The sequence below is a fragment of the Ambystoma mexicanum genome, chromosome 6q, assembly GCF_040938575.1.
Source record: "Ambystoma mexicanum isolate Mex_15411 chromosome 6q, UKY_AmexF1_1, whole genome shotgun sequence".
Classification (NCBI taxonomy): Eukaryota; Metazoa; Chordata; class Amphibia; order Caudata; family Ambystomatidae; genus Ambystoma; species Ambystoma mexicanum.
In genome coordinates, this window is record NC_090937.1 from 663467716 (window position 1) to 663487801 (window position 20086).

Consider the following 20086-nt stretch of genomic DNA (forward strand, 5'->3'; position numbering starts at 1 on the left):
AGTGCAAAGGAAAGAGAGAGTTTGAATGCCCTGATTACGCTAGAGGAGCTAGAAGCACTGGTTAAGCAGCTGCCCACCAGTAAAGGCCCCGGGGACGGATGGACTGCCTAGTGAATTCTATAAAATGTACAGCGTGGACGTACTCCCCCCCCAATGCTTGATATGCTAAATGAGGGGCTGGAAGTGGGGAGATTGCCAGAATCCCTCAAAGAGGCTATTACAATCCCACTCCTCAAGCCTAACAAACCAAGCATGGACTGCGGATCCTACAGACCGCTCTTCATGTTGAATCAGGATAGTAAATTCTTACGGCGGTACTGGCAACCAGATTGCGACAAGTCATAGGCAAGCTTATACATACAGACCAAACCGGATACGTACCACATAGAAGCATAACTGACAACTTAAGGAGGCTCCACCACGTTATAGAACAAGTAGAAGGCGACACGCAGGAAGTGGCTTTAGCCTCGCTAGATGCGGTGAAGGCCTTTGACTTGGTCAGATGGCCTTGGTTGCTAGCTGCCTTGAAAGAATATGGAATAGTGCCGGGGTACCTATGATGGGCTAAATTGTTGTATAGCTCCCCGTTAGCCAGAGTCAAGACAGGGGCGATCATCTTGGATAGATGGCAGCTCAGCAGGGGCACCAGACAGGGCTGTCCATGATCCCCAATGCTGTACATCCTGGCATTGGAACCCCTAGCGATATATCTGAGGCAGCAATATGAAACTGTGGGAATCTGTACAAAGGGGGACCACACCTCATATCGTTGTATGCTGACTATATACTGCTATACCTAAGATACCCAGAGGAAAATTTGCAATATATCCTGGAAGTGATGGAGCGATTTGCGACGCTCTCTGGGATTGCGGTCAATCCCCTGAAATCCAGTTTGTTCCCCCTTGGCAGATACAGTGGGACTCGGCGAGAAGACCTACCAGTGTTACAGATACTTTGGGAGACTAGCACCTTTTGATACTTAGGGGTGAATATATACCACAAGGTGGAAGATGAACACATACACAACACAGAAAGGGCAGTAGCAAACTTGGATAAGAGCATGAGATTCTGGGCGAAGCTCCCCCTGGCCATGGTAGGGAAGGTAGCACTGTTGAAAATGGTGGCACTGCCAAGGCTATTACACTTCTTTGTTAATATCCCCTATATGATACCCAAGCGATTCTTTAGTAAACTGCAAAGCTTATGCAGAGGCTTCATATGGCACAATACCAGAAACAGGATAGCCTTATGGAAGTTGCAAAATACGTATGATCCCAAGCCAGAAGGGTGATCACGATATTACACCCGTCACTGGGATTTCAAACCAAAGCGCAGAAAGTGGACCCCCTCGGGAGATATGTAATCATATGGGGTAATATAGCAAACCAATCGGTCACACTAGTCAACACATACGGCCCCAACATAGATGACCCAGGGTTCTACCTAAATATATTGGAAATACTTATATCGCTGGAAAATTCCAACATCTTCTGGGGCGGGGATTTTATTTTAGTCCTAGACACACTACTTGATAGATCCTCTACAATAAATAGGACGCCAGCAAAGGCGGCAATCACACTAAGCCAAATAAAACAACTATCCTTGATGGATGTATGGAGGGAACTACACCCCAACACAAGAGAATACACATACTATTCCACAGTGCATGACTCTGAGTCACGTATAGACTACTGGCTCCTCTCCACTATCATGGCAGACTCGCTGGGGGAATGCAAAATACAGCCACGCACATTCTGACCACTCCCCTGTGACACTCGAGTTGATATTTCGAAATACCCCGAAACCTGCGAGACGATGGAGAATGGCTGCCAATATACTGAATGACCCCAATGTAGTCGAGTCCCTGCATTTAGAAATGGAGGAATTTTTCACTAACATGGGAACGGTCGATAGCTACTCCACACTTTGGGAAGCGTTCAAGGTATGGGTCAGGGGGGCTTTGATATCAAAACCACGGGGCTATTGAAGTCCGTGCGACGTGTACTGGCAGATGTCGAAGCTGAAATTCGAAATCTGGAAATCGCCTATAGCAACACTCACAATAAGGATATTCTGGCGAATATCAATAAACTTTTAAAAGACTTCAATAAACTAGCCATGAGGGAAATACAGTACATTGCCGCCCCAACTCGAGCACGTAGATAGGGGGAGAGCAATAAAGCTGGGAGGTACCAGGCCAACCTAATCAGAGCAGACTGCCAGCGCACCCTAATCACAAGCATAACTTCTAGGGAGGGCGAGGTAATCACAGGGCAACAGGCCATAAATCGTGAATTTTCCAAATTTTATAAGGAGCTACATGCAAACAAAGACCAAAAATGAGACTCAGACATACAGGAATACCTCAACAGTCTAGAATTTCCGAGACTACCTCTAGAAACAAAGTTGGCCCTAGAACAACCAGTAACGGAAGAAGAAATCACTGAGGCAATAAAGGCATTAACATCTGGGAAAGCCCCGGGGACGGATGGAATGGGAGTCGAATTATATAAGGAATTTCAGAAGGAACTGGTCCCGATTATTCTAAAAGTGTGGGAGGAGGCACTGGAACAGAACATACTCCCCGACTCGATGCGGGAAGCAATAATCACTGTTACCTAAACCCAGACGTCCTCCACAGGAAATGTCATCCTATAGGCCACTGTCATTAATTAATACAGACTCTAAGGTGTTTGCAAAAATTTTAGCAAATAGACTACTACCCAACATGCCGACTTTGGTCCATCCCGACCAATGCGGATTTATACCCACAAGATCCACGGCTTTGAATCTGCGTAGGCTGTTTGTAACAATGGCAGAAATAAACCCAGAAGCACACGCTGGGGCGGTCTCCCTAGACGCCGAGAAGGCATTCGACTCTGTGTCGTGGGTGTATCTCCAAGCAGTACTTAAGAAATTTGGAATGGGTCCTAATTTTATGCAATACGTAACATTTCTATATACAGCAACAGGAGCAAGAGTCCTTACCAACTGCACGATCTCAGATCTGTTCTTAATGGGTAGAGGCACCAGACAAGGCTGCCCGTTCTCCCCTATACTATTTGCGCTCACTATAGAACCAATGGAGATATTTGTTAGGCAGAAACACGGAGACAGGGGGATAAGAATGTCAGGCCCAACCCAATCCATCTCATTATATGCAGACGATACCCTTTTGTATATCCGAGACCCTGAAACCAACCTGACACCTCTTATCACTGACGTACACAAAGTTGCTGTATATTCAGGATATTAGATTAATACTGAAAAATTAGAGATCTTCCCCTTGACACCAACCACTATATGCCCAACGGCAACCTCAGGACTAAAATGGTCGACCCAACACATCCGATACTTGGGCATAATGATATCCAGAGACAGGCAAACACTATATACGGATAACCACAAACAAATATTGCAGCTCCTCAGCGCCAAATTCCAGACATGGGCCAAACTACCCATATCCCTATGTGGGCGGGGCGCTATCTTAAAAATGGTCGTTCTTCCTAAACTACTCTATCTCTTCGTAAACATACCCATGTGGCCGGGAAGAGCCTTCTTTAAAAAGATACGCTCAATGGCGATAACGTTTATATGGAATGGGAAGGCTGCTCGAATGAAATGGGAAATAATGGTCGAGCCGTACTGCTCCGGGGGTATCGCAGCATCAGATTTTGAATTATACTACCTGGTTGCACAGGCGCAATTCGCCAGACACTGGTATGACCGGTCAGATCGCTCACCACACATATGGCTAGAGACAGGCGGCATCCCCTATCGATCTCCGCTCCATCATTTTAATCTACATTATGAAGACTCTTGTCTCTATGACCCCGTGGGAAGTACGGTTCGAGCATGGGGCACATTGTATAAAAAACTAAAAATAGACACTCCATATGACCCAAACGTTCCCCTCTGGAACTACCCGGGCATCCCCCCAACGCTAGACAAATCACTGCAGCGAATTTGGGACCCAGACAAAGAGATTAAAATGCGGGTCATGTTCCCGAACTGAAAGTTTGTGAGCAGGGAGGACTTTGGGAATGCTGTGGGAGGCGGACCGATCAGAGCACTCCAATACTACAGGTTGAAGTCGGCATTTAATGCACACTGGCCACTTTTCCCAGACGAACCTCCCATACACCCATGCCTACAAGCAGCAACATCCGGGACTGGACTGGGAATCTACAAATTGTATGCACTGACACAGGCACACTCCCCTACACTCAATGATGTCAAAACCAAATGGGAAAGGGACTTAAACACAAACATCACTGATGAGAAATGGTCCAAATACTGTGCCCTCACGAAAACGATATCGCTAAATGCAGGCCTACGGCTGGTCCAGTTCAATGTACTGAACAGAATCCACTACACCCCGGCCAAGATGGCCAAATTCACAACTGATGGAACCGGGGAATGCCCTAAATGCAAAACACCTCAAACAGGGTCGTTTCATATGTATTGGGAATGCCTGGCAGTGGTGGGATTTTGGGGAAAAGTATCAGAAATCATAGAGAACATAACCCAGATTCCAGCCTCCCTGACCCTCCAAAAATACTTATTTGGGGACATCGGTAAGAGTGCGGAAACCACTAGGAGACTGTTCAATGTCTCCTGTGCGGTAGCGAAAAGATGTATATTAAAATGCTGGAAGAAACCATCTTCACCAAATATTGAGAACTTTCTCAGAGAACTGCCATATGTCAACGAATGCGAAGAACACTGTACCAATAAGCAACCGTCCCAAAGATATATGGGCCCCATTTCGAATGTATTTATGTGAAATGGCCTCAGAAGATGAAGCTTCTATATAAATGCAAACGTATCATTATATGCTTGTAGTGTGACAAGAAACTTAATGTGTTATTATTATAAATGCGCAGTGTACTGTATCTGTTAAGACCATCAATAAACAAAGTTTAAAAAAAAGAAATCATGTCCTGGAACGTACAGGGCTTGGGCTTCTACCTCTGGAGAAACAGGGCGAAATACTATAAACAATGCAAACACATATCAATAGTACTACTCCAGGAGACACTCCTAATCCCTTCGGGACAAGAAGCGCTGCTGGCCCGCTGGGGTGGAACGGGATATGGGGCCACATATTCTAAATTCGCTAGAGGAGTGCTTACCTGGTTTGACAGCTCTCTGCCCTTCCAACTATTGAAAGTAGTCAGGGACAAAGAGGGGAGATATCTAATCATTAAGGGATACCTTGAACACAGGGAAATTTGTTTAATCAACTCTTACTTCCCAAACCACAAAATACCAGTGCACACGCACAGTCTAAGCAAGCTTGTAGCAACCAGAAGCGAGGTCTTCATCTTATGGGGCAGGGATTTTAACTGTGTTAGAAACCCTACGGTAAACAGATCGACTCCACCAAATGCCGGTCCCTCCCCGGCTTCTATAGCCTTGAACGAGATGCTAAAAGACCTTGACCTGATAGACGTATTGAGGGAAATACACCCCGACAGTAGAGGTTACTCCTATTACTCATCCCCCAACAAACTGCGCACAGAGATTGATTACTTCTTTACGGGATCAGTACACCTTGCAGAACTAACCAGCGCAGAATATCTAGGTTGCCCAATGTCAGACCACTCCGTGCTAGTAATTGAGTGTTGCATGGCATATCCTAGACCACCTATCCCAACGAGCTCAGGCTATTTGGGCAGTGTAGTCGAATTTGGCCAGTCTGTCCCAGGCATCTCAGCACCTGCTCCCTACTGGGGCCCTAACTGACATAGCCTTTAGGAAGGCACTATCAGACTCTCTACTTAATTTCCTTGGACATAATGTCAGAAGCGTGAGCAATTGGTGCACCATTTGGGAACGCCTGAAAGAGGCGACCAGAGGTGAGGTCATAGCCAGTGCAGGGGGCATCCGCCGGACACTGCGGGAGCTCAGAGTCCACAGAGGAGGAAATAAAAATGCTAGAATCCCAACACCCAGGCGAGCAATCGCTGGAAAGAAAATTGACAAAGGGGCGCTCCAGGTGTCGCGATGCCTGGGACAGACTGGCCAAATTCGACTACACTGCTCTAATAGCCTGAGCTCACGCAGAAGGGGATAGGCCTGGGAAAATGCTGGCATGGCTCTGCAAACGGGAAAACCCCAAACCACAATGCTTTGACGAGTGCAGGGCCCCATGGAGATCCCAACTAATGATCAACTAAACCATTACCTCTTTTTATACACAATTGTACAAGCATGATAACCCAGTCCCTCAAAAAGATCTGTATGAGGTGCTCTCCCAGATTCCACTCCTAGGACTCTCTGACAGCCAACGAGATTCCTTGCATCTGCCCATTACTGTTAAAGAGCTAAGCAAAGCCATAGCCTCCTTACCCACCTGTAAAATCTCAGGCACAGATGGACTGCCATCAGAATTTTACAAGGCGTACAACACCACTCTGACCCCAGTGCCCCAGAAAGTGTTTGTAGAGACCTACAACATCGGCTCAGTACCAGCGGGCATGAGGGAAACTCTAGTGATACCCATCCCCAAACCCGGGAAACCACTCGACAGATGCGACTCATACATACCTCTACCCATGCTAAACTGTGACATAAAGATACTCACAACAGTACTATCAAAACGCCTTCGTAGAGTTATCACATTAGTGCACACAGATCAGACAGGGTTCATACCCAGACGCTGCACGGCCCTGAACCTCTGAAGACTCCAGCATATTAAAGACCAAACACACGACTGCAAGGAACAATATGTGGTGGCATCTTTAGACGCCACTAAGGCCTTTGACTCAGTCTACTGGAAGGGGCTGCTTACATCGTTACAGAACTTTGGGCTAGGCTGAGAATTCATCCACTGGGTAAAACTCCTTTACACTTGAAATCAGGTAAACAAATATCTGGAGTATGGAACATACAGAGGGGCACCTGTCAGGGCTGCCCGCTCTCACCCATGTTGTATGTACTGTCCATGGAACCCATTGGGGTGTTCCTGCGACGGGAATACCTGGCGGCGAGCATCCGGATAGGCGACTCCCAACACTTAATATCGATCTACGCGTACAACGCCCAGCTCTACCTTTGTGAGACCCGACATGCTTGCCCCATAATTCTGGAGGTATTAAACAGGTTCGCAGAACTATCGGGGATTTTGTTCAGTAGACAGAAATCCTGCCTTTTCCCGCTGGCTGGTCTCCGGGAGGTGGACGAGAACACTTTGCCTGATTTGGGACTCCCCTGGGAAACAAAGTCATTCAGGTACCTGGCCAGCCAGATTGCACACACACCTATGGAAACACACAACTGCAACACTCTCAGAGTGATGGGGGGCCTTGAGAAATCCCTTCTCTTCTGGTCCAGACTGCCACTGTCAACTATGGGCAGAATTGTCATTGTTAAAATTATTGTACTCCCGAGATTCCGCTACAACTTCACAAAAGTTCACCACTATACAGGGACAGCTTTTTTTTGTCGGCTCAACTCAATGATCAGAGACTTCATATGGGGCACAAGTCACCACAAACTAGCTTTCAATGTACTGCAACTACCTTACAAGGACGTAGGGGCACAGTTGCCTAATCTCGAACTTTACTACCTGGCTGCCCAACTAAGCTTTGCTACAATATGGCTGGAAGACCGTCCCACATCAGAATCGAGAATATTGCAAAAACTGGTGTCTGCAGCAAGGCTCAATGAAACCCTATGGTTCCCGGCTAGCTGTGCAAACACATCCCCATTGCTGGTGAGACGAGGTATGCAGATCTGGTGTAGGACAACAAAACTACTCAAAATATGTAACCCATATTCACCTAATGTACCAATAATTATTAATGTGTGTAAAATCAGGACAGACCTGGGAGCTGCTAGGCGTTGGGACAAGTGGGGGCGGGGGCTCTATACATGGGCAGGCGTGTGTGACAACAGCCAATTCAGGGATATAGACAACTTAACACAATAATCGTGCCTACCCAAAAGTAAATTTCTCCAATATATGAAAGTAAAGGAAGTTGCGTGACATAAATGGGGAGGATGGCCAGCTGAATCAGAAGAGACAGGGCGACTAGCCTTGATGTAGGGCTCTAGTGGCTGGTGACCCGTGACCAGATTACGTAGTCTCCTACTGGAAGGAGTCAGTATTAGGGATCCAAAACTGAAAGTAAGATGGGAAACGGACATGGGTTCTGTTATCACAGACCAAGAATGGGAGCGAGCGCTCAACTTCCACAAAGAAGTGTCCCGAAAATGGCAGATTCAAACTACTCCAAATCAATGGGCTTCACGGAACATACATGACCCCCAACAGGATAGCTAAGTTCAACAAGGAGTCACAGCCCCAATGCCCTAGATGCCACCAAGATGAAGCAGACCTCATGCACATGTTTTGGGGGTGTGTCAAGGTGCAAACCTTCTAGTCTCAAATTGAAGGAACATGCAAGAAGGCAGGGATTGTCAGATACTCCGGGAGCCCACGGGAGTGTTTGTTGGGTACATACTCTAGACAAAGAAAACATAAGCATGTCACTAAATTCATGGACCTAGCATGCATACTCGCAATACGAAGGATCAAAATGTCCTGTAAATCATCGAAGGGCCCACACTGCACACACTCGCTCCACGACCTTGAGGCCTGGTGCGAAGCAGAGACAAGGACTTGGGCAAAATCTGCACCCCCACAAGATGACAATCTTGTCATCACCTTTGAATCCTGGAAATCTTTGGTTGATGCTATGTTCCAGCGTCAGACGACAAACCGCCATGAAGGCCCAGAACATTCGGAATACAGCAGCACACAGCAAAGACGCCCTGGTCTTGCAACCCGGGAATACATAGCTAGGTGATGCGACGGCCGCACACTTACGACACCTATTAAATGCAGCCCCCAGACTAATGGATCACCCCACACCGAACTGCAAGATGAGTCTGAATTTGTATGGATCGTTTGTTTGTTGTTTAGTTTAACGAGGTCTATTGGCTATTATGACCTGCTCCGCAACTAATCATGATGTGAGCCTTTATTTCACTAGTCACTGAGACTTATTGCATTTTTAGAATTTTCTTTTACTGATGTCATCCTCAAGATCTGTTCTGAAAACGAAGTCCTGCAGTGCCAGTGACTTTAACTTCCACATACCACGATCTGTGTTGCCCCACAGCAGAGATATTGTAATCGGAGAATGGTTAGAGTAAGTTTGTGGGTATATGTAAACCTCTGTCACCTGTCCCACTAGGTGGTCGGATACAAGGAACATGTCTATTTGTGATGCCATATTGTGTACCGTGGAATAGAATGCATATTGCCTCTCCATTGGGTGCAGCGTACGCAATATATCATGTAAATGTAGTCTATCAAGTATTGTGGCAATACACCTGGCTGCCTTCGATAACGGTCTGGAGCTCGATCCAGTAGAGTGAAGAGATAAATCCAGTATAGTATTCATGTCTCCCTCCAGAGTACTGCAGCGGGTATATATGGTAATAGCAAGTCCGCTATCTTCAAGTAAAAGTCAGGGTCATCAATGTTAGGCCCGTATGTATTCACCAGCAGGGCCTCTTTATTAAGTAGTTTACTGTGTACTACAACATATCGCCCCTCGGGATCTATCTGTGTATGTAATTGCGTAAACACAGTTTTCTTATGTATCAAGGTTAACTGTGTTAAATATCCAGTATATTGTGTTGAATATCCAGTATAATACCTGTTTGGGCCCCATGTTGCCTCAAATTAGGTGTTTCCGATACCAACCGCATGCATCTCCTGTCGAAACAGGACCTGGATGTTATGACGGTTCACATAGGCTATAATTCTTCTTGCCTTGATGTAATTCCCTAGCCCTCTGACATTCCAGCTATGGATTTTATTTTATTTATTTATTTGCATTTATAAAGCACAGAAACAGCCCAGAGGCATCGTGGCGCTGTTAAATGGAGAGCGGTTTAGTTACAGAAGTATTGTATTTTGTGTTACATAATATGTTGCATGGAAGACGATTTGGTTACAGAGGGCTTACATAATGTGATTGCGCCATGAGTCATTAGAATATGTCATAGAGCTAGCACAACATGATTGCGTATTGGCCTAGCAAAGTAGAGGTGCATAACTGTGCATGCTTTTCCTGTACAGGTTTAAGTAACTAGTCATGTTTTGATGGCCTTATGAAAAGCATAGCTTACGCCACCCCCTCTGGCACGTTTCACTTTGGGTACTACCAGCCAGTTGGCGTAGGGTGTTCTCATTGGTCTGGAAGAGATGGGTCTGTTTACTGTCTGCGATGGGTAAGGTGGGGCAGTGTGGTTGACGCACTTGTGGGTTAGGGCAAGTGTCTTAAAGAAGACCCGTTCTCTGATGGGTAGCCAGTGGGCTTGTCTTCTAGCATTAGAGATGTATTCCCTTTTGGGGGTGCCTATGGCGGCACGGAGAGCATTATTTTGGATCATTTGGAGTTTCTCAAGATTTTTTGCGGATGTGCCAGCAAAGAGGACATTGCAATAGTCTTATCTAGACCCAGTTAAAGCTCTTGCAGTAGTTAGGCAGTTTCCAGTGGTAAGGAAGGGCCTGGCTGCATTTAGTAGTTTTGTGTAGTAGGCTGCAGGGGATGCAATGGCGTTCAATTGTCTGGACATGGAAAGGTTGGCATCTAGGTATACCTCAAGTGTTTTTACAGCCTGTGAGACTGGGATATGGGTGTTGCCAATATTGAAGGATGAGTATTGGTTGTCAGCTTTCTTTAGTATGTCGGTGGGCCCTAACAGTAATAGTTCTGTCTTCTCCCTGTCGAGGCAAAGAGCCAGTTTTCTGCCATCCAGGTGTGGATGGCAGAGTAGGCGTTGTTAAGGGTCTTGGCATCTGCCTCATAGTCGCCCGATAGGGGGAGGAGAACTTGTGTATCGTCAGCATAGTTTGTGTACACGATGCTGAGTGAATCCAGTATGTGAAAAGTGGTCTGGTGAAGATGTCATAGAGCGTGGGGGCTATGCAGGAATCCTGCGGCACTCCACATAGGATGATGGCTGGTTTGGGGGGAAACCTGGTCGGAAAATACTCTCATGGCTATGCCTTGGAGGAAGGAAGTGATCCAGGCGATAGCGTGGGGGAAGAAATGTGCTGAGGAGGAGAGGCGAGTATCTTGTGATCAACAAGGTCAAAGGCGGCCGATAGGCCTAAGAGGAGGAGTAGGGCGGGTTTTGCTATGTCCCTGATGACATCAATCTGTTTTTTTAGGCCGAGGAGGGCTGTTTCCGTTCCGTGGCCAGGGCGGATGCCAAACTGTCGAAGGCCAAGGATGTTGTTGGATTCAAGGAAAACATTGGACTTGTAGATAGTCTGCTTTGTCCAGGATTTTTAGTAGGAAGGGGACTGTGGTTATAGGTCTGTAGTTTTTGGGGGAGGTGGGGTTGAGGGAGGGTTTCTTTAGAAGGGGGCGTACCCAAGTTCCTTGAGGATAGCGGGGACGGATCCTGAGGCGAAGGAGACATTTATAAACGCTATGAGGAAAGGTGCGATTCTAATAGTCTCCCAGGTAACATAAAGTAGTAGTGTATACAATGCTGTTGTGTAAGTGCCCTTCCATTGCCACTGGATTTTGATTGATTGCCACTCTGAATCATTGTTTGTATATATCTGAACATGTTCCCCCAAATTTTTCCCCAACTTGTATCCCCACTCCCTCCCGCATTACCCTCTCAATAAGGGCCATGAATACCACCCACACCACATTTCCTCAAACATTTGTGCACATCCCCAACCTGTGTATACGTGCTATACCAAAATAGAAAACCGCAACCTTGCATGGGGGGGTCGCTGTTTTAACTCCCAAGCTTGATGGGGGGCCGCCGGCGATCATATGAACAAGTACTCTATATTCCAAGGGCAACAGCCTAATTCAACGTTAACCCCCTAGCATTACAGCATGATCACGTTGCTCTGACAAAATTACTTGCATAATAAAGAGAGGTAGGTGAGTGTAAGTGATTTAAGTGTTCACGCCCATCATTTATATTAAATCGTCAGTGTTCCATCAAACTATTCAAGTTGGGGGTAGAGGTGATGTGCCTGCGACTTCCTCCGCTGGTTTGGAAGCGTTTGGTATATTGGCCTCAGTGTAGTTCACTTCTTCCTCACTTATTCCTCAAGGAGGGTGAAGAATATTGCTTTGCCCCTGTATAGGATCCATAGGCGCGCCTGATATAACATAGCATATGCGATCACTTTTTCCTAGAGCATACGCCCAAAAAGGATCTGCGTTCTTGCACGACAGCCAAGGAGAAATCCGGTTACAAGTGGATTGTAGTGTTGTCATAGTGTAACAGCCCTTTCTCTCGGGCTAGACGCAGCACTGTGTCATGGTCTCTATAATTGAGTAATTTTGTAATAATTGCTGTTTGAGGGGCTCTGGGTTTAGGACGTGCCAGTGTTGCTCTGTGGGCTCTTTCCATCACAAACATTGAGTAGTTTTGCTTATCAAACAGGTCTTTCAAAAGGCTCTCAACGCTCTCTTCCATGGGGCCACTACCAAAGTTTTCCGGCAGGACAATTATGCGTATATTACTTCTCCGCGAACACGATTCCAAGCCGTCACATTTCAACAAGGCTCTTTTCAGGTCAGTAGTGACTTTTGACATTTGAGATTTCAAAGCGACTATGTCGTGCTCTGTTGATCCAATGCGCGCTTCTGCCTACGTCATCCGGGTACAGGCTTTCTCTGTTTTACCATTCAATGTGTTTGTATTGGTTGTGAAGTCGTCTAATTTTTCAGTTATGGAGGCAAATCCGGCTTGCATTCCTTTACATCACCTGTTTAAGGCTTAGTGACTCATCAGGTGTCTCAGAGGTGGTCATTTCGGTTTGTGGGTCAATCAACTTCTCTGGGTGATGTAGATTAGATTGTCTGGCAAAGGCATCCAGCGTATTCTGCTTTTTCTGATTACCCTCCTCCCCTCTGGGCATGGTTAGTTTTATCCCCATCAGGCAAGGCCAGCGTTTCGTCAATGATTGCCACCGATTTAGTAGGGTGATGGCTGATGCGCTACAGGCATCGGTGTTTACTGTTTTATATACAAGTTATAAGTAGTTTACAACAGCCTGTCAATGCAAAGGTATCAGAAGTGCAGCATTTGAGCATCAACATCAACCATCACCATCCATGGAACCGTCTACTAACCCTCCGCATAATCCTAAAGTGAAAAAGGGGGTGTGAAGTCCACAGTACGTGTACGCCAACCGAAGATGCGTGAGCCAAATTAGTTTTTTAAATCGTCTCCTCACGGGCCCCAGTAAGGCTCTCAAGCAACTTAGTCCCTGTTGCCTAGCAATGTTGCACCCCTCGTTGTAAAGGAGTATCCTTGGGTCACTGAACAAGAGAATTAAGGCACAGTGGTCAGTTCCCACTGTCAGTTCCGTTATATTATGCTGCCACTGCCTCCTTCCGATGACCTACTCATGTGAAGGGAACAGTTAATGCACACGTGCATGCACGCTACATTTGTAGACAACAAAGCAGTCCAACATAAAATCCAGCTGCAAGTGAGGGATGTTCAGGAGCAGTGGTTCTCCACCCTTTCCCCAGACTGCCCGCACTGTACCTTTAGATTGTAAATGAGCAAGAAGGCATCCAGTGACGGTCCGACGTACGAGTCTCCTCTGCTGGTCCTTGCAGCGGTCGGGTCTATGCATGTTTTCAGTGCCCCGCCCTGAGGATAGAGCCACGGCTACCATCAGAGTCCTTGCTGCGTACGTGGTGTATAGTTTGTGGGTCCCGCTGCCCCGAGGCCGGAGCCATTGTGCTCCCTCGTGTTTCCAGGCCTTCGTCCAGGATAGTTCATCGGCGTTGCAGCGGCCGGCTTGCACCGCGTGTAGTGCAGGTTACCCTGTAAACACTGATTCGGCTGGAGCTTCCGTCTCCCACAAGTACGGCTTGCGTGGGCCGTCGCAAGTTGTCCTGGTCCTAACTCCGGGGTTCCGAGGAGTTTTGGAACAGCTCTTCGGCAAGTTGTAGCAGAGCCCCACCGGCGCTGATGTATGTGTTTGGCTCAAATCTGTTTCCCCAAAGCGGGTTTAACAGCAAATACGCTGGCGGCTCACCCGGAGGCTCAAAGAGTTGCGGCCATCTTGCAGCCACTCGACAGCACCCCCCAGCCTGAAGACCTCTGCCTTTCTGTTCCTTCCACCGACAGGGAGAGTGACAGGTTCAGCACATGGAGCAAGAAGGTGTTTGCATCAGGCTGTCTTGCACTGTGGGATGTGAATGCTTATTGCGCCATGGCGATGTTCTCCTCTGGCCTTTGGATGGCACTGGCCAATGCGGCTGAGTACATCCCGGAGGGAGAAAGGAGGGATTGTTTGGTCTCTGATGGCAAGGAAGTGGCACACCAGATGCTGCTCCAGTCAGGACTAGACACGGCAGACTGTGTGGACAGGTCCATGGCCACTAAAACAGTGGTCAGGTGCTACTGGTGGCTAAGGACGGCGGGGATTGTGGCTGGCGTCCAGACCAGGCTATTGTACATGCCTTTCAATGGCCAGAACCTTTTTGGAGCCAAGGCTGACAATGCCCTCCAGAAGGTCAGGTTGTCTAATGCAATTGCTAAATCCTTGGGCCTAGCAGGGCAGAAGCCTTCCGCACAGTCATCTCTGGCTGAATTTCCTAACCTAGTGAGTCCCCCAGCAGCTTTGCTGGATTTTTGGGGTTTATTTTTTTCTCCTGCCAAGAGTGAGACTCTTTTACCCTCACTCTTGGACATGACTTGAGAGTGTTGCTGTGACTTACTATGTGCTTATGGGTTATGGGGTATTTTTTCCCCATAGGCTATCATTGGTTTTTGAATGTGTGTTACACAGCACCCTCAGTGCAGTAACACAGGGGTGTCGTAGAGACCCCCAAACATAGACTCCACACCCTGGGACTGACTACTGTCTCCCTGGGTCTGTAAAGTCACCATTGACTTTACTAGTCTTAACTTAGGAACTTAACCAGTACAAACCATCATACTGTGGAAGTACTGGTAGGGGCAATTAGATTGCCCCTGGGTCCGTTGTCGAGGGGGTACTGTCCCGTCCCCCCTCGCCGAGTTTCTGGCTGGTGGCAGTGGATACCACGGAAATATTCCACCGGAATATTTCCCAATGGGATTTCCCATTGATTTTAATGCACCACTTTTTGGTGCAATGTTAAAGATACCGCCGGCTTATTTATTTAATATAAATTCACCGGTTGGGATTTTTTGCCAGAACTCGCCGCCAAAATGGCGTCTAGGTTCATTTCAGTAACCCTGAACCGGAGTCGAGCCTTTGTTCCACTTTTGGTGGGCTTCTGCACAGAAGCCCTCCAAAGTGGTGCCATTCTGTCTGGGTACCACAGGGGGTGTGGGAGGGGGTTTAGGCACCCTGGACTGAGTTGCCTTGCCAACTCATGTCGCACTCTGGTGTGATTGGCCCAGGTGGTGAGCCACCCCGCTCACCACTTAGCATGTTTGAGTGACAGCTAGGCTGTATGAATGGGGGTTTGCTGCATAAAAGCAAGGTTTTTGGGACTGGTTCTTCGGAAGTCACCACAGGACCTAAGAAGCCGAAGAGGGAGAAGCCGAGCCGACCTGCCAAGACGACACCACCGGTGGAGCCCTGCGGAACCGTCTCACCACTTTTTCCGACGACAGAGAAGATCTCCCGCCAGAGAGTCTTCTTCCCTTGACTGGTGGGGACAACCAGTTTCTGCCTCCTTTTCGCCGCCCTGAAGCATCTTGTGGCCGCCTTGCCTGTGCCAAGCACCCCGGCAACCGAGATACCACTTTTTACCTCAACCGCGAAAGAAGGGTAACATCCTTTTAACCGGAAAAACTCCACGGCTGGTTTCTTCCCTGGTAGTGCAACGACCTCCAGCTTTCCTCCACGACGGGATCTTCTCCTCCTCTGGACAACGCCGCGACTTGCACCCACTACCAGGAACAACTGCCACCGCTGGAGGATCCTTTCCATTTTAAAGGTACCGTGTTCCGCCCGGCTTCCCTTGCCACCGATTGTACGGGGTAGATTTAACCCTCGGCTCTCGACCCTGGGTAAGCCTGGGACACTCTAACTAAACTTTTCTTAACTGAGAAAACCCTTTTCTACTCACCTGTAAAGACTTGTGACATTGTGTGATCTTGGGCATCTTTTCGCCTGGCTTTCCCTACAGTGGGCCGGCAACCGAACTTCCTTGCTCCTCAATAGACTGCCTTGCTAAACTTACTGTGAATCTCTGAAAAGTGTTTTTCCTTGCTGTTTTCATTATTTCTGCCTTTTTCCCTCCCTTTTTAACTAACTTGTTGGAGTGCCATCTAACGTTAAGCGCTCACCTCTGTTTGGAAATAAGTGGTGTTAACTTAGACTTGTCCAACAAATAACTAGGGATGTACATATAAGTAATAGTGACTATGTTTTGACTTACTTACCTTTTCTGTGCTAGTGTAATTTATGAGTGTGTCTTTTAAATAAATAATTATATACTTTTACACCTAGCTCTGGTCAGTGTTTGTTTGTACTACTGTGCCTCTGTACCTATTATGTATTCTCTGTATACTGCCTAACTCTTCTTGAGGGAAGTCTGACTGCTCAGCCACAGCTACCAGGTAAATCTGGGTGGTACAGACTGCTACCAAGTGGGTTTACTGCCAAACACCTGTAGCCTTAAATCTTTTGCAGTGGTCCCAGAGGGAACTGCACAGGTTTCTGTCTAACACTGGTGTACAGCGGTGGGATTTGTATTGAGCATACACTTTAGTGTACTTTTGAGATACCTTAGTGCAACTAACCACAAAGCTTAAAGCACAAAAAGAAAAAGTCATATTCTAACCTGTCTACTATGGAAAGTTATAGTCAAGAGTCCCTTGCTACAAAAACTGCTGATTGTCTAAGACTTCTCTGTAAGCATAAGAATCTCATGACTAAAGGAAAGAAAATGGAGCTAATAGAAAGGTTGTTAGAAAACCAAAGTCTGGATGATGGTTCAGAGGAACCTAACACTCCAGCAAATGTAGAGAACAGCAATGATATTGATATTGAACAAAAGTATTGATGATCTTGGATCAGAACCAGAAGAGGAAGATGAAACTGTTGTAGATGTTCCCTCTAGGCCTCTGTCTGCTCTACCAGCTGTACCTACTGGGCCTTTGCCAGGTCCCACATTTGGTCCTCAGTACTATGAACTGGAGAAAATGAAACTTGAATTAGAGTACAAGAAACTTAATGCTCAAACTGACAAAGAACTAAGGCTAAGAGAAATGGAGCTCAAGTATGAGCTAGAAATGAAGAAATTATCTGTTGAGAATGCTTCTCTCTCTGGCTCCTCTAGAAGTTCCAGTCCTAAAAGACCCCGGATGCCTAAAGAATTGATTGGTATGTATGAGCCTAAGTTGGATGTGTTGGATTGGTTGTCTATGTTTGAGTATAATCATGGGCTCCAGAACATCACAGGTAATGAGTTACTCACCTGGTTGTTCTCTAGGCTTCCCCCTGTTGCAACTGATGCAGTAATGGAGTTGGGGGAGGAGGATAGGAAAGAGTATGAATGTGTGAAACTAGCTTTGATAGCTAGGTTTGGGAAGACCCCTTCCCAGTATCTTAGGAGGTTTAGAGGCCTCAAAAACCATGATGGTACCCCCCTTGGGCTACCTGGGTGTGTGAAGGGTTGAAAAACTTAGAGGGATGGATTAAGGGTTACAAAGTGAACACTTATGAAGGAATGAGAAATCTTGTAATGATGGAGTCAATTTATGATGCCTGCTCTCCTGAGCTCAGACAGCACTTGGCTGATTCACAGGAATTAGATCCTAGAAGGCTAGCTAAGGCTGCTGACTTGTGGGTTGCCAACAGGGCTACTCACAAGGATTCTGGGGTAACGCAGAAGAAGGATGAGGGGAGGCAGCCTAAGAAAGACTCCAAAGAGAATTCAAATAATTCCAATTCCAAAGAGGGCCCCAAACCACACCATAAGGGTAAGCCACCTGGGAAACCACAGCAGAGCAGTATACCTTCTGGTGCCAAACCAGAAGGAGGTCAGAACAAGCCTCCATTCCAAAGGACCTTTGGATCCTGTTATGTTTGTAAGGCTACTGACCATGTGAAAGGAGATCCCAGATGTAAGGGTAAACCTTCAGGGGTCCAGCTTGTCTCCTTAGCCTTCGCTCCAGAGGAGGAAGTCCCTATGGCAAGTGGAAACTTTCTACTACTGGCTGATGAACCCACTGGAGTCTCAGCCAGTGTTTCTTTAGTCTCTCTGGGGTTGTGGGAGCAACAGAATTTAGATGTCTATAAGTCTATCCCAGATAATACTAAATAGTATTATAAGGACAGTGTCCAGGTGAATGGTCAGGAGACTCCTGCCATCAGGGACACTGGGGCCAGCATAACTGTGGTGGATGAATCATTTTTCAAGGCAGAGGATGTTGCTAAGGCACCCAAATGTCTCACCAAGTTAGCTGGAGGGCCTGTGCAGATGTGTCCCCAGTTACCAGTTCTCATCCAGTGTAATGATATGGCTGTGAAGATACCTGTCAGTATACAATGTGAAGTACCAGGAAGGGTTCTGTTGGGTAATGACCTGAAAGCTCTTGGAGTTGTCACATACCCCCAGGCCCCCTAGTAAAAGGTTACAGGAGCTCACCAAACCTGCAAGAGAGAAAACCCTGCAAGGTTTATCTCAGGAGATGATGACAGAAATCACTCCTCTTCCACTGGAGCAACTTACTGCAGTAACTACCAGATCAGGAGCAAAGGGGCAACCCAAGACTCCTAGAAAAAAACCTACAGCAAGCACTCCAGTGCTTCCAACAAGGACTTCCCCGAGGTTGTCCAAAGTTACACCTGTAACTCCACCTCCAGCTGAGGCTGAGAGGGAGGTACAACCCTGTCTGGTTGAACTAGACTCTGAAGAAGAGCTAGTAGGAGGCCCAGAACTTATTGGAGACCTGGACCCGGCTGACCATCCTGAGCTGCAGTCTTTACTGGCAGAAGGTGGACCCAGCAGGTCAGCTTTTCGTAAGGGACAAAGAGAATGTCCAACTCTGGAGGGCCTTCGCCAACAGGCAGCTTCTCAGGCTGATGGGCAAGAGCCTGGGAAGTATAGGTTACACTGGGAAGATGGCCTCTTCTACAGTGAACCAACTGAATCTGCACCTGGAGCCTACCAACGCCTGGTAGTGCCCCAAGAGAACAGACAACAGTTCTTGCAACTAGCCCACGAGATTCCTTTGGCTGGTCACTTGAGTTTCAAGAAGACCAAGGAAAGGCTCTCTCTCTACTTTTATTGGCCAAAGATGGGGGCTGAAGTAGATAGATATTGCAGGAGCTGCCACACCTGCCAGACTTCTGGTAAGGTTGGTTCCAAGAATGTGGCACCTTTAGTGCCTCTCCCAGTTGTGGGAGTCCCATTTGAGAGGGTAGGGAGTGACATTGTTGGTCCCCTTGATCCCCCAACCTCCTCAGGCAACAGGTTTATCCTTGTAGTAGACCATGCTACTAGGTACCCTGAGGCAATTCCTATGAGGACTATTACAGCTCTGGCTGTAGCTAAGGCCCTCCTTGGTATTTTTACCAGGGTTGGGTTTCCTAAGGAGATGATCTCTGACAGGGGGTCAAATTTTATGTCCCACTACATGAAAGCCATGTGGAAAACCTGCGGAGTAACCTACAAGTTCTCAACCGCATACCACCCTCAGACAAACGGGTTGGTAGAAAGGTTTAACAGAACCATGAAGAGCATGATAGGTGCTTTAGAAGAACCCCTTAAAAAGAAGTGGGACCTTCTACTGCCATGCCTTCTCTTTGCTTATAGGGAAGTCCCTCAGGAGGGAGTAGGTTACTCTCCCTTTGAACTTCTCTATGGCCATCCAGTCAGAGGCCCCTTGGCCCTGATTAAGGAGAGGTTGGAGAGTGCTCCTTCCCCCAAGCCAGTCAGAGTGACTGACTATGTGATAGGTCTCCGAAGGAGAATGTCACACATGATGGCAGAAGCAAGTGACAACTTGAAAGCTGGACAAGCCCTGATCAAACATTGGCATGATCAGAAGGCTAACATGGTTGAGTTTACTCAAGACCAGCTAGTTCTAGTTATGCTTCCAACAAGGCAGAGGGCCTTGC

General features: G+C 47.2%; 1 protein-coding gene across 4 annotated transcripts in view; it reads left to right on the forward strand.

Moving 5' to 3' along the window:
* The window catches only part of BBS7 (Bardet-Biedl syndrome 7), a 1458886-nt gene that overhangs the window by 1366438 nt on the left and 72362 nt on the right, over positions 1 to 20086 (forward strand). For 3 of the 4 annotated variants that reach the window (XM_069631158.1, XM_069631157.1, XM_069631159.1), the window contains one exon: positions 12445 to 12576. The exons of the other annotated variant lie outside the window; for it this stretch is intronic. In XM_069631158.1, the coding sequence (XP_069487259.1) occupies positions 12445 to 12576 (132 nt within the window). The remainder of the gene's footprint in view (positions 1 to 12444; positions 12577 to 20086) is intronic. 4 annotated transcript variants of the gene reach the window in all.